A 12,936-nucleotide genomic window follows, 5' to 3' on the forward strand; every position below is an offset into this window, starting at 1 on the left:
AACTTTGAGACGCTTTAACTTACACAAGTGATTCTGAGATTGTTTTTTCGTAACACATTGTACTTCATGTCAGTAGTAAATTTTCGTCGATATGTTTTGTCTTTAATTATGAAAAAATAGGAAATTTGGTGAAAATTTTGAAAAAAATGCAGTTTTCAAACTTTGAAATTGCAAGCCTTTCAAATAGAAAGTCATACTACCCGAATTTTTTCATAAATATAATTAACCATGTCTCTGATTTATGTAGCAATCAAATTTTAAGCACCCTTTCATTTTTTTCAGATATTACAAGGCTTACAAGTCAAGCAGTAATTTTCCAAATTTTCAAGAAAATTTCCAAAACACATTTTTCAAGGGACCAGTTCAGTTCTGAAGGGAACTTGAAAGGCCTCTCTAATAAAACCCCCCAAAAGTCACCCCATTCTAAAAACTGCACTCCTGAAAGAATCCAAAACAGCAGTTAGAAAGTTTCTTAACCCTTTCAGCATTTCACAACAATTAAAACAAAATGGAGGTCAAATTTACATTTTTCAATTTCTGTCACTAATATATTCATTTAGCCCTAGAATTTACACATTTACTAAGGTTTAAAGGAGAAACTGCACCCCACATTTTGTTACACAATTTCTCCCGAACACGACAATACCCCATATGTGCTGGTACCCTAATGTACGGGCACACGGTCGCTCTCAGAGCGGATGGAGCGCTAATTGGATTTTGTAGGCCAGATTTTGCTAGAATATTTTTCAGGCGCCATGCCCCGATTGCAAAGCCCCCAAGGTGCCAAAACAGTGGAAAACCCCAAAATGTCACCCCATTTTGTAAACTAGACCCCTCAAGGAATTTATCAAGGGGTATAGTGAGCACTTGGACCCTACAGGTGTTTCACAGATTTTTTTACCATTGAGATGTGAAAATGAAAAATTACTTTTTTTTATAATAAAATGTCACTGTAGCCCCAAATTTTTCATCTTCACAAAGGGTTAAAGGAGAAACTGCACCCCACATTTTGTTACACAATTTCTCCTGAACACGACAATACCCCATATGTGCTGGTACCCTAATGTACGGGCACACGGTCGCTCTCAGAGCGGATGGAGCGCTAATTGGATTTTGTAGGCCAGATTTTACTAGAATACTTTTCAGGCACCATGTCCCTTTTGCAGAGCCCCCAATGTGCCAAAACAGTGGAAACCCCCAAAATGTCACCCCATTTTGGAAACTATACCCCTCAAGGAATTTACCAAGGGGTTTAGTGAGCCCTTTGACCCTACAGGAGTGTAACAGAATTGGCCCAACAAAAGGAAAAGTGACATTTTTTGCTATAAAATGTAGCTTTAACCCCAAATTATGCATTTCCACAAGGGGTTAAAAAAGAAAATGCACCCCACAAATTGTCAAGCACTTTGCCCCAACTACAGAAATGCCCCACATGTGGATGTAAAGTGATCTATGGGCACACTGTAAAGTCCAGAGCTGAAGGATCGCTATTGGGATTTTGGAGGGCAAATTTAGCTGAAATCTGTTTCAGGCACCATGTTGCATTTGGAGAGCCCCTGAAGTGCTAGAGCAGTGGAACCCCCCCCCCCTCCCCAAAACGACCCCATTTTGAAAAATAGACCCCTCAAGGAATTTATCAAGGGGTTTAGTGAGCACTTGGACCCTACAGGTGTTTCACAGATTTTTTTACCATTGAGATGTGAAAATGAAAAATTACTTTTTTTCCAATAAATCGTCCATTTAGCGCCATATTTTTAATTTTTGCAAGTAGTTAGAGAATTAAGAGCCCCCCACAGTTTGTTACACAATTGAACACGGCAATACCCCATATGGGATCATAATCTGCTGTATGGGTACATGTTGGGGCTCAGAATGGAAAGAGCGCTATTTGGATTTTGGAGGGCATATATTGCTGGAATAGTTTTGAGGTGCCATGTCGCATTTGCTGAGCCCCTAAAGTATCAATACAATAGAAACCCCTCAAAAGTGACCCCATTTTAGAAACTACACCCGTCAAGGAATGTATCAAGTGGTATTATGATTTTGAGACTAAAAATGCTTCCCAAAAATTGAAATTTTTAAAGAAATATGCCATTTTGGTATCCAATGCATTGCACCCACTTTGTGTTGTCAGAGACCTGCACTCCTAAAACTATTAAGTGGGCCTTCCCGAGGGGCAAAAAAATTATATATGTGGGTATAAACTGCTGCTTGGGCGCACAGCAGGGCTCAGAAGCGAAGGAGCACTGCGCTTTTTAGCTTTTGGGGTACAGATTTAGAGGGACTTTCTGGGCGCCATGTTGTTTTTGCAGAGCCCTGGAGGTGCCAGTAAACTGGAATTCCCCAAGAAGTGACCCCATTTTGTAGGGGAAATTTTAGAGTCTCTGCAAAAGTGCCATGGCATCCAAAAACCAAACCGTCTAAGTCTGTGCTCCAAAAACCAAATAACCTTCTTCCCTTCTTTGTCTGGCTGGGCCCTAATATCAGTTTATACCCACATATGACATTACATATGTTATCCCGGGTACACCAGTGTCATATATGTGCCCCAATATCAGTTTATACTCACATATGACATTACCCCGGTTATAAACAAGGATGAAGATCAGCATCACTCGGAGGAAGACGTAGAAAAATACTTTATTCCATTTCCAGCGTAAAAAACATATAACAATGAAGAAAAAGTGATGACAAAAAACACATTAAAAAACGCCGACGCGTTTCGGAACACACAGTTCCTTAGTCATGGCTTTTTTAAACTGAGCACAACCATGCTAGTATATATATGCTAGAGACTAACAGCAAGATTCATTTCACATCGGTTAGCAATAAAGACAAATTAGGTACCAGTGTGTGTTGGTCTGATATTTATGCATTTATGGAGATGTAGCGCCCATACCAGAATTTTTGGTTTATTTGAATGATAATTTGTTTAATTTAAAGTTCACACACGCCTTTGATTTTGTTTCTGTTGATTTTTTAGATATTACTTTGCGGGGGGATGTTCATACAGGTAAGGTTGTGACCAAATTATTTCGTAAAAAAACTGCAGGTAATACTATTTTGAGAAAAGATAGTTGCCATCCCCCACATACAGCTAGGGCTATCCCTATTGGTGAACTTGTAAGAGCTAAAAGATCTTGCTCTCATCCAGAAGATTATGAGGTCACTAAAAATGAGACTTTCCAAAGACTAAAAACTAGAAATTATCCTCAATGGATGTTAGATAGAGCGGAAAATTTAGTGGCAGATAAAGATCGTTGTTCACTTTTGAATGCGGTATCTAGATGTGAACAAAAAGTTACTCCTGATGTGGTCTTTTCTACACCTTATAGTACCCAATATAAAGATATTGTTACAATCATTCAAAAAAACATGCCTATATTATGCACTAATGACATTACTGATAAGATCTTAGAAAAAGGTGTTTCCTTTGTAGCCAAAAAAGGAAGATCTCTTAATGATTTGTTGTCCCCTAGTTTTTTTCAATCTAATCCAACTTGCGATAAAAATAATTGGTTAGATCAAAAGGGTTTTTTTATGTGTGGAAAGAAACGTTGCATGGTGTGTAAATATGTTTATAAAACCAAACAGATAAAAAGCTATGCATCAGACTGCATAGTTAACATCAATAATCATATGAATTGCGATACGCATCATTTAGTTTATTGTATAAAATGTACCATGTGCCAGGTGGATTACATTGGTTGCACTATCAGATCAGTCAAAACACGGATTTCGGAACATATTTCCGACAGTAATAAGTGCCTAGAAAACTCATCAGGGGCTTCGAAACATTTTTCCACGGCACATGGAGGAGTCTTAGACTCTATGAAATTTTGTGGTGTAGAAATGGTTAAGAAACCTCGTAGGGGTGGTGACTGGAGAAAAAATTTACTTTTAAGGGAGGCGTTTTGGATTTTACAGTTTAATTCCAGGGCCCCCCAAGGTATGAATATGAAATCTGACTTAACATTTATATATTAATGTAGATATTTACCATCTGAAAGTTATACTTACCTGTGGCCATCGTCTCTTATGGGTATATCAATAATCTGGATGGATTCACGTCCTTGGAGGCAGCCAGACATTGCAGTAGTTCCCTACACACAGAGGGGTTTGATTGGTCCTTTTGTGACACGTGATCGGAGTTTGTTCATGATAATAAACTTGTGTTATTCTTTATCCAATATGTTTGTAGTAATATATGGTGACTCTCTTCTTTGTGTTGTAGATATAATGCTGATTGGCTCGTTTACATCACGTGATTCAGTTCCTCTCTGTCTTACTCCTTTCTTTTTATGAATGGATTCACAATTGTGATCTAATTGGTCCGTTTACAACACGTGACCGGGAAATGTCCGAAGAAGCAATGTCCTATACTTTAGAGTCTGTGAACATGTAGGATGATTCAAAAGGAAAAGTGCAATAAAGAGGAAGAATACAACACGAATAAGATGGATATAGGATGTTTGTACGTGTATTTTTTGTAAAAATAATTATGTGAGATTTGCATAGTGGGTGGTGCATAAATATCAGACCAACACACACTGGTACCTAATTTGTCTTTATTGCTAACCGATGTGAAATGAATCTTGCTGTTAGTCTCTAGCATATATATACTAGCATGGTTGTGCTCAGTTTAAAAAAGCCATGACTAAGGAACTGTGTGTTCCGAAACGCGTCGGCGTTTTTTAATGTGTTTTTTGTCATCACTTTTTCTTCATTGTTATATGTTTTTTACGCTGGAAATGGAATAAAGTATTTTTCTACGTCTTCCTCCGAGTGATGCTGATCTTCATCCTTGTTTATATTCCATTTAATTTGCCTTTTTGCCCGGAAGGCTGATCGTGCACCCCGGTTGGAATATTAGAACACACACGGTGAGCTCCAAACTTTTTTTCTCTCTTGGACATTACCCCGGTTACACCAGTGTCATACATGTGGCATACACTGCAGTTTGGGCGCACAGCAGGGGGCAGAAGGGAAGGAGCGCGATGCGGCTTTTGGAGCACAGATTCAGATGTTTGGTATCTAGACGCCATGTCATGTTTGTAGAGCCTGTAAGGTACCAGAAAAGTGGATTCCCCAAAGGAGTGAGCGCAGTTTGAAAACTGCACCCCTAAAATAATTTATCAGGGGGTGTAGTGAGTATTAGTATCCCGGACGTGACTGCACAGCGGATGGCGAAGAGGGAATGTATAAGCGGTGCGGAGGACATTGCAGACACTAAATTCCCTACTGTACCCCCAGTAGCTCCTATGATTGGGGGAGTCACACTGGGGTCACTTTGGGGGTCACTTCTGGTATATTTTCCCTCATAAGCTGTAAATCTGGGGTGTCCCCTGATATTCGCTTGCACAGCTTATACATTCCCTGCCTGCTGCACCCAGTTGTGTTCTAATGATTTGGCGATTTGGAGTGATTTTGTCTTCACATTGGTAGAGGCTATATTTTCTTTATTTTTCTGCTGACGTGGCCATATAAGGGCTTGTTGTTTGCGGGATGCGATGTATTTTGTAATGACACCATCTTGGGGTGCCTAAAACTTACTGATTACATTTTATTAACTCTTTTTTTGCTGGATTTAAAAGAGAAAAAATCAATTCTGGTATTGAGTTTTACCTTTTACATTTTTCGCCATGCAGCATACAGTATAAGTAACATGTGACCTTTATTCTGCGGGTCGGTACGGTTACGGCGATACCTCATTTATGTTATTTTTTTATGCGATACTAAGTCTGCAGAACAAAAACACATTTGGGGACATAAATCAGTGATTTTTGCATCGCCATCTTCTGAGAGGCGTAACATTTTTATTTTTCGCTTGACAGTGTTGGTTGAGGGCTTATTTTTTGCGGGACAACCTGTGCATTTTATTGGTACTATTTTGGGGGTGCATATGATTTTTTGATCACTTTTTATAGCACATTTTGTAAGGTGAGATGGCGAAAAATCACTACTTCCGGCGGGTTTTTTCCGTTATTTTTTACCGCCGTTCACTGTGTACATTAAATATTGTTTCAGTTTTGTTGTACAGGTTGTTACGGACGCGACAATACCAAATATGTATTGTTTTTATAAATTTTTTGTGTTTTTTTTTCATAATTCATTTTTTATAGAAAAAAGGGATTTTTGGGACTTTATAACTTTATTAATTGTTTTCAAATACTTTATTTTTTTTTTACACTTTTTTTTACTTGTTCTTGTGTCCCTATGGGACACATGGATCAGTGATGATTGCATCACTGATTCTCTACTATAGAATGAGACACAGGCTGCAGTGACAGCCTGCACGTGTCTCACTCGAGAAACAGGAAGTGAGCTGTGCGGACGGCACAGACTCACTTCCAGAAGACGCCGGGAGCATCACCAGGTAAGTGAGTGCTCAGGGCTGTCTGGGGTCACTAACCAGACCCCAGACTACATATTACAGATACCGGCACCCACCGATCTCACCGCGGGGGGTGCCGGCGGGGGGGGAGAGATCGCGGCACCCTTTGTTTGCGGTGGTCATGTTTGACCATCGCAATCAAAGGGTTAAAACCTCCGATCGGTAAAAGTACCGACCGGAGGTTATGGAAAAGGGTGATAGCTGTCAGTAACAGCCATCACCCAGTTCCGATTCCGCCCGCTCAGCTAGTGAGTGGGCGGAATCACCATGACGTACAATTACTTCATGGTGCGCGAAGTACCTCGCGTCCATGACGTAATAGTACGTCAAAGGTCGCTAAGGGGTTAAGCAAACATCATAAGTTGCCGCTTGGGTGGCCCCTGATAAAACTAATTATAGCAATAAATGGATAGTTTTCTGTTGCTTAATATGAGTGAGGGGATGCAAGAACGGGAAGAGATCAGGGGTCCCTGTAGTCTGTGGAAGCGGGTTGATAAGTTGTGTCGCACCAAGGCTGCTCTCTCTTAGGTGAGTCAATAGCCTCTCAGGGACTGGATGAATGCTTTTGAGAGGTGGCGATATGCAGCAGACCAGAAGGAGCTATGTATATGTCCTCAGAGGCTCACCCGGTGACGCTGCAGCTACTTCCCCACACAGAGGTAGAGATGGGCCAGTGCAATTTCAGAGTCAGTACGGAGGGAGTAGGGAAGAAGGATGAGCAGAAGAATGTGTGGCCTTACAAAATATACGCCTCAGGCTCATATCAGGCTCTCACTATAAGGGGCTCTGTGCGGGTGTTGCAGGAGGGAGGGACACTTACGTCCACACCGGATGCAGGTCCGGTCGCAGTGTGACAGGCCCGTTTACAGCAGAGTCCTCCAGGAGAAGGGTTGTGACAGGCGTGTATATAGTCCTGTGGTAGTCTAGGGCAGTAAGCGCTTCCCACGGCGAGTCCTCTACTCACTGCATAATCCATACCGGAAGTAGGCCGCAAGCATGGTATCCGGATGGCTCAGCGGGCACCGGGACAGGTCAATCGCAGCTAGAGTCTCGGGAGTCGCTATGACCCCTGGAGTGCGTCCAAGTATGCCGACAGCAGGTTTATCCGGCTGAGGTGTAACGGCAGAAGGGCGCAGGGTGCCAACGTCTAGCTCTCCCTGTCCAACCACAAGATGGTGGGCGGCATCATGGGAATAGGTAGGCCAAGGTCCTAGCAGCCAGATATTTGCAGCGGTATAGCTCCAGAAACACCTAAAAGTAGCTGGTGGGGTCGGGAAATATCCCTCGGAGCAAGGTTTCTACTTCAGTGGTCGAAGTTGGGCGGATGATGTATTAGATGCCGGGTTCGGCGGAGCTCGCTGCAAGCGCGACCGCTCGCCTCAATGTTCAGGCCGCACACCCCGATCTTGTGGGTTTTTGATAACTTGGAAACTTATTCCAGTGCTTTTAACTTATGGAATACCATCCCACATGAGTTAATAACTTTGGAAACTATAACAACATCAGAAAAGCACTACATGCTTATGATTTTTTTTCACCCTATGTAACTATGTCATGACATTTGTAACCAAGTGAGCACTATATTTTTTAATTATATATAATATTTTAAAAATGAGAAAAAGAGGCAATGTTTGTACCTTGCTTTTTTTCTGCAGCTTTTGCATGACTTATTTCTTCTAAAGGATGAGAAGAGCCTGAATATTCCATCTCTTCAACGTTGTTTGAAACTGTAGGGGGTGCCTTTACTGGTCCGCTTGTTGCTTTAAGCTGAAACAGAACCATTAGTTATAGTTATATTCTGCACAAATATTATAGTATGAGGACACAAACAGAACTAGTTCACAAATATTCCATATAATATAGTATGACTTATGATTCAAGTAATATATTTATTAAATACTTTACAATACTTAACAAAATATGTGTGCAAATTATTGTATAGCACAAAGATAGCTACACTAATGAAGAGCCATGTAAAAGCTTCCAGGGGCTACGATTTATGGTCCTGGTACATTCACAAAAAGCAATCAACACTCCAATGAATAAGTAAAAACATTAAGCAAATCCTTTATTCACCCATGCAGTTTTCATTCCAACTCAATGGCACCTCTAACGGGCGGAGAGGCTGCATATGGACATCGGCGATTTGCTTTAAAAACCTATTGAAATGAATGGTTTTTAAACTGACCCTGACAAGCCACCCCAAGCAGTTTTCCTGGCTTTTTGACAAATTCTCAAAGGGCGGACAGCGACGTTAGTGTGAATGCCCCCTAAAATGAAATACAATATGTCACAAAAAAACAGTCTCAAAATCACTTTGGTAAGTTAAAGTGTTCTAAAGTTATTACCACATGAAGTGGCATATGTCAGATTTGAAAAAATTGACCACTGTCAGGAAGTCAAAAACTGGATGCAGTGGGAAGAGGTTAAAATGGCTGCATGATAGCCATTACTAAAACAGCCATCATATGGTTGTTTTTCATAGTTCTAGACTGCAGTGTTTCTTTCCAAGCTTTGATAAATTCAGATGGGACACATCTGCTAACTGTACTTGAAATCAAATTAAGTTCATGTGCATGTCTTTTGTTTTGGCAGTGACCCAATTTATGAGAAGGATCCCATGAATTTTCACTTAGAAAGCAGTAACTAAATAAAATTATGCTGAGTTATGTTAGATAATACTAGCTGAGTTATATGTGTATGGGGAATATATATATAATGACATGGAAAAATATAGTACCGTAATTGCTCTTAAATATAAACCAGCAAATTTGACCAAAAAGTTTTTTTGTCTTGGTTCTATGACTTGTATATACACAATGTGCACTAAGGATGTAAAGAACCAGTATATGAGAGTCAAAGGGCAAGTTATGAAAGTAAATTCAAAGATCAGTCACATATATATATACAGTATATGCTAATATTTCTGGAGGTTTTCTGAACTGGGGTTACATATTGTAGGATCACTTGTCAGTTGTTTAATTAAAGAAAATTAAAATTAGTATTTGCCAAGTGTATTAATACAGTGTTGGCCAAAAGTATTGGCACCCCTGCAATTCTGTCAGATAATACTCATTTTCTTCCAGAAAATGATTGCAAGCACAAACTCTTTGGTATTAATATCTTCATTTATTTTGCTTGCAATGAAAAAACACAAAAGAGACTTAAAAAAATGTCAAATCATTGATCATTTTACACAAAACTCCAAAAATGGGCCGGACGAAAGTATTGGTACCCTCAGCCTAATACTTGGTAGCACAACCTATAGACAAAATAACTGTGAACAACCGCTTCCGGTAACCATCAATGAGTTTCTTACAATGCTCTGCTGGAATTTTAGACCATTCTTCTTTGGCAAACTGCTCCAGGTCCCTGAGATGTGAAGGGGGCCTTCTCCAAACTGCCATTTTGAGATCTCTCCACAGGTGTTCTATGGGATTCAGGTCTGGACTCATTGCTGGCCACTTTAGAAGTCTCCAGTGCTTTCTCTCAAACCATTTTCTAGTGCTTTTTGAAGTGTGTTTTGAGTCATTGTCCTGCTGGAAAACCCATGACCTCTAAGGGAGACCCAGCTTTCTCACACTGGGCCCTAAATTATGCTGCAAAATTTGTTGGTAGTCTTCAGACTTCATAATGCCATGCACACGGTCAAGCAGTCCAGTGCCAGAGGCAGCAAAGCAACCCCAAAACATTAGAGAACCTCCACCATGTTTGACTGTAGGGACCGTGTTCTTTTCTTTGAAGTCCTCTTTTTTTTTTTCCTGTAAACTCTATGTTGATGCCTTTTCCCAAAAAGCTCTACTTTTGTCTCATCTGACCAGAGAACATTCTTTCAAAAAGTTTTTGGCTTTCTCAGGTAAGTTTTGGCAAACTCCAGCCTGGCTTTTTTATGTCTCTGGGTAAGAAGTGGGGTCTTCCTGGGTATCCTACCTTACAATCTCTTTTCATTCAAATGCCGACGGATAGTACGGGTTGACACTGTTGTACCCTCGGACTGCAGGGCAGCTTGAACTTGTTTGGATGTTAGCTGAGGTTCTTTATCTACCATCGTACAATCTTGCGTTGAAATCTCTCGTCAATTTTTCTTTTCCGTCCACATCTAGGGAGGTTAGTCACAGTGCCATGGGCTTTAAACTTCTTGATGACATTGCGCACAGTAGACACAGGAACATTCAGGTCTTTGGAGATGGACTTGTAGCCTTGAGATTGCTTATGCTTCCTCACAATTTTGCTTCTCAAGTCCTCAGGCAGTTCTTTGGTCTTCTTTCTTTTCTCCATGCTCAATGTGGTACACACAAGGACACAGGACAGAGGTTGAGTCAACTTTAATCCATTTCAACTGGCTGCAAGTGTGATTTAGTTATTGCCACCACCTGTTAGGAGTCTCAGGTAAGTAACAGGTGCTGTTAATTACACAAATTAGAGAAACATCACATGATTTTTCAGAGTGCTAATACTTTTGTCCACCCCCTTTTTTATGTTTGCTGTGGAATTATATCCAATTTGGCATTTTGACAATTCTATTTGTGGTTTTCCATTGAAGACAAATTAAATGAAGATGATAATACTAAAGAATTGCAATCATTTTGTGGAAGAAAATGAGTATTATCTGACAGAATTGCAGGGGTACCAATACTTATGGCCAACACTGTATGTGTGTCCACAAAAGGATTAGTAAGAAAACCTTTATATGGGCACTTTTCTTCTGTAATAAATGAGTTAAACATACCACACCTTTTACTAGAACTGAATGTACTGAATAACCATCAATCTAAAACAAATCACTGCCAAATCAAAAGACATGCATATGAACTTAATTTGATTTCATGTATACTTAGCAGATGTGTCTCAGTTTGGAAGTAAACATAGCAGTAAAAAGTTGCTCTAGAAATATTAAAAAACAGCAATGTGATGGCCATTGTTTAAAAAATCTTATAGCTAAAGATGAGCGACGTTTTGGAAAATTCGATTTGGCTGTTTCTCCAGATTTCACAAAAAGATTTGATTCTTTCCGAATTGATTTGTGGTGAATAGCGTTAAAAAACAGCTGTTTCCTGGCTGCAGAGAGCCCGTATAGTAGTGTAGAACACTGTGCCTTGCAGTAACACACAAGGGGAGTCTGCTGTGATAGTCAAACAATACAGTGAGTAAGTATGACACGCACATGACAGGCTTTGCTCTTAGAACCGCTGCACACCTCATTTATTTGGACACAGTGGCAGAGTGTGGAGGTTGCAGCAGTCTTATGAGGCCATACAGTGACCCAGTGGCAGAGTGTGGAGGTAGAAGTAGCATTATGGCCCAGTTTGCATTGCATCTCCAACATTGGTCAGAGAAAAAAGAAAAGATCTCCTGTAGTACAGAGGGGACTCTGTACCAACAAGACAGGATTATATAATTGGTTTCCTGAGCTTTGTATGAGATGGAGAATTTATGGAAGAGTTGGTAAGCAAAGTGTAACATATCTGGTGGAAAAGAAATCCCCAGTTCCCGCTCCTAACCTGCCATGTATGCTGAGAGCTGGTCGCTTGTGAAATCGAGGAACAGATTATATATGAAGAAAATGGGCTGGGTTGGCATTGAGGAGGAGGTGCAGATGCACTCAAATGGAGTGAGGGCTCTATGGAAAGATACAGGGGGTGGAATTGTGTATATTTTCAGTGATAGTTAATAGCCCTGGCTTCTAGGGTTACCAGCTCTGAGTAGGGGAGAAGTGAGGATGGGGCTAAGACATGGTGGAATCTGAGTGTTGGCTTGCCAGGGAAATGGGAGAGGAATTAAAAAGTGGAAAGCAGCATGGAAGTCTGGATTGTCCGAGACAGGAGTCAGTGGGCTGTGATTCAAAAATAAGCGAGAGATAATCCAGTATGTCCTGCATGCACCAAGGACTTGGCATGTGATGTAGGGCAAATCCAAAGTTGCTCTATCTGACCAGAGGCCACGGAAGAGCTGTGAGGGGACGAGGGCTTAGATTCTACAGTGCAACCCAGAGTCTAGAGTGGGTGGAATAGTGGTAGTCTAAGATTTGAGCAGCAACCACAACCAGGTAGTAAGGAGTCTGGGGAAGATGTTCGTTTTAGGAGGTTATTACATGAAAACCCTTTCATACTCCAGCAAGTTAGGTCAGATTGTAGGGTGTGAAGTATTGGAAGAAAGTTCAGTGAGTATGTGTCAGAAAGAGAGTAAGGGAGGTGAACCCCTAGATATTTAATAACGGTGGGTGACCATGTCAATGGAAAGGCCAAGCAAAGGGAGTGTACTTGGGAGGAGGGTAGAGAAATGTTAAGAGCAGTATTTTAGAGAGATTGATTTTATAATAATGAAGTAGCTGTATGTATGATTTTGCAGAGGAGAAAGGGAGCATAGTTTAGTTGTTGTGTAAGGGTGTGATGTAGTAAACTGTCAGTAACTAACTTTGGTCAGTAGGTGGCAGCAAATTAATAAATGCCCATAGGGAATTAATGCAATTAATTCTTCAGAATGTAAATATTGTTCGAGGTTGCAAACTCTGATTACAGATAATTACTGGGACATTTTGGACT

At 40.6% G+C, this 12,936-nt stretch overlaps 1 protein-coding gene across 1 annotated transcript in view; it reads right to left on the reverse strand.

The window, feature by feature from the left end:
* COL15A1 (collagen type XV alpha 1 chain) overlaps nt 1-12,936 on the reverse strand; it is a 257,018-nt gene that overhangs the window by 150,830 nt on the left and 93,252 nt on the right. Inside the window, exon 6 of the mRNA XM_075271081.1 lies at nt 8,032-8,161. Coding sequence (XP_075127182.1) covers nt 8,032-8,161 — 130 coding nt within the window. The remainder of the gene's footprint in view (nt 1-8,031; nt 8,162-12,936) is intronic.

This window comes from Leptodactylus fuscus, chromosome 4, assembly GCF_031893055.1.
Source record: "Leptodactylus fuscus isolate aLepFus1 chromosome 4, aLepFus1.hap2, whole genome shotgun sequence".
Classification (NCBI taxonomy): Eukaryota; Metazoa; Chordata; class Amphibia; order Anura; family Leptodactylidae; genus Leptodactylus; species Leptodactylus fuscus.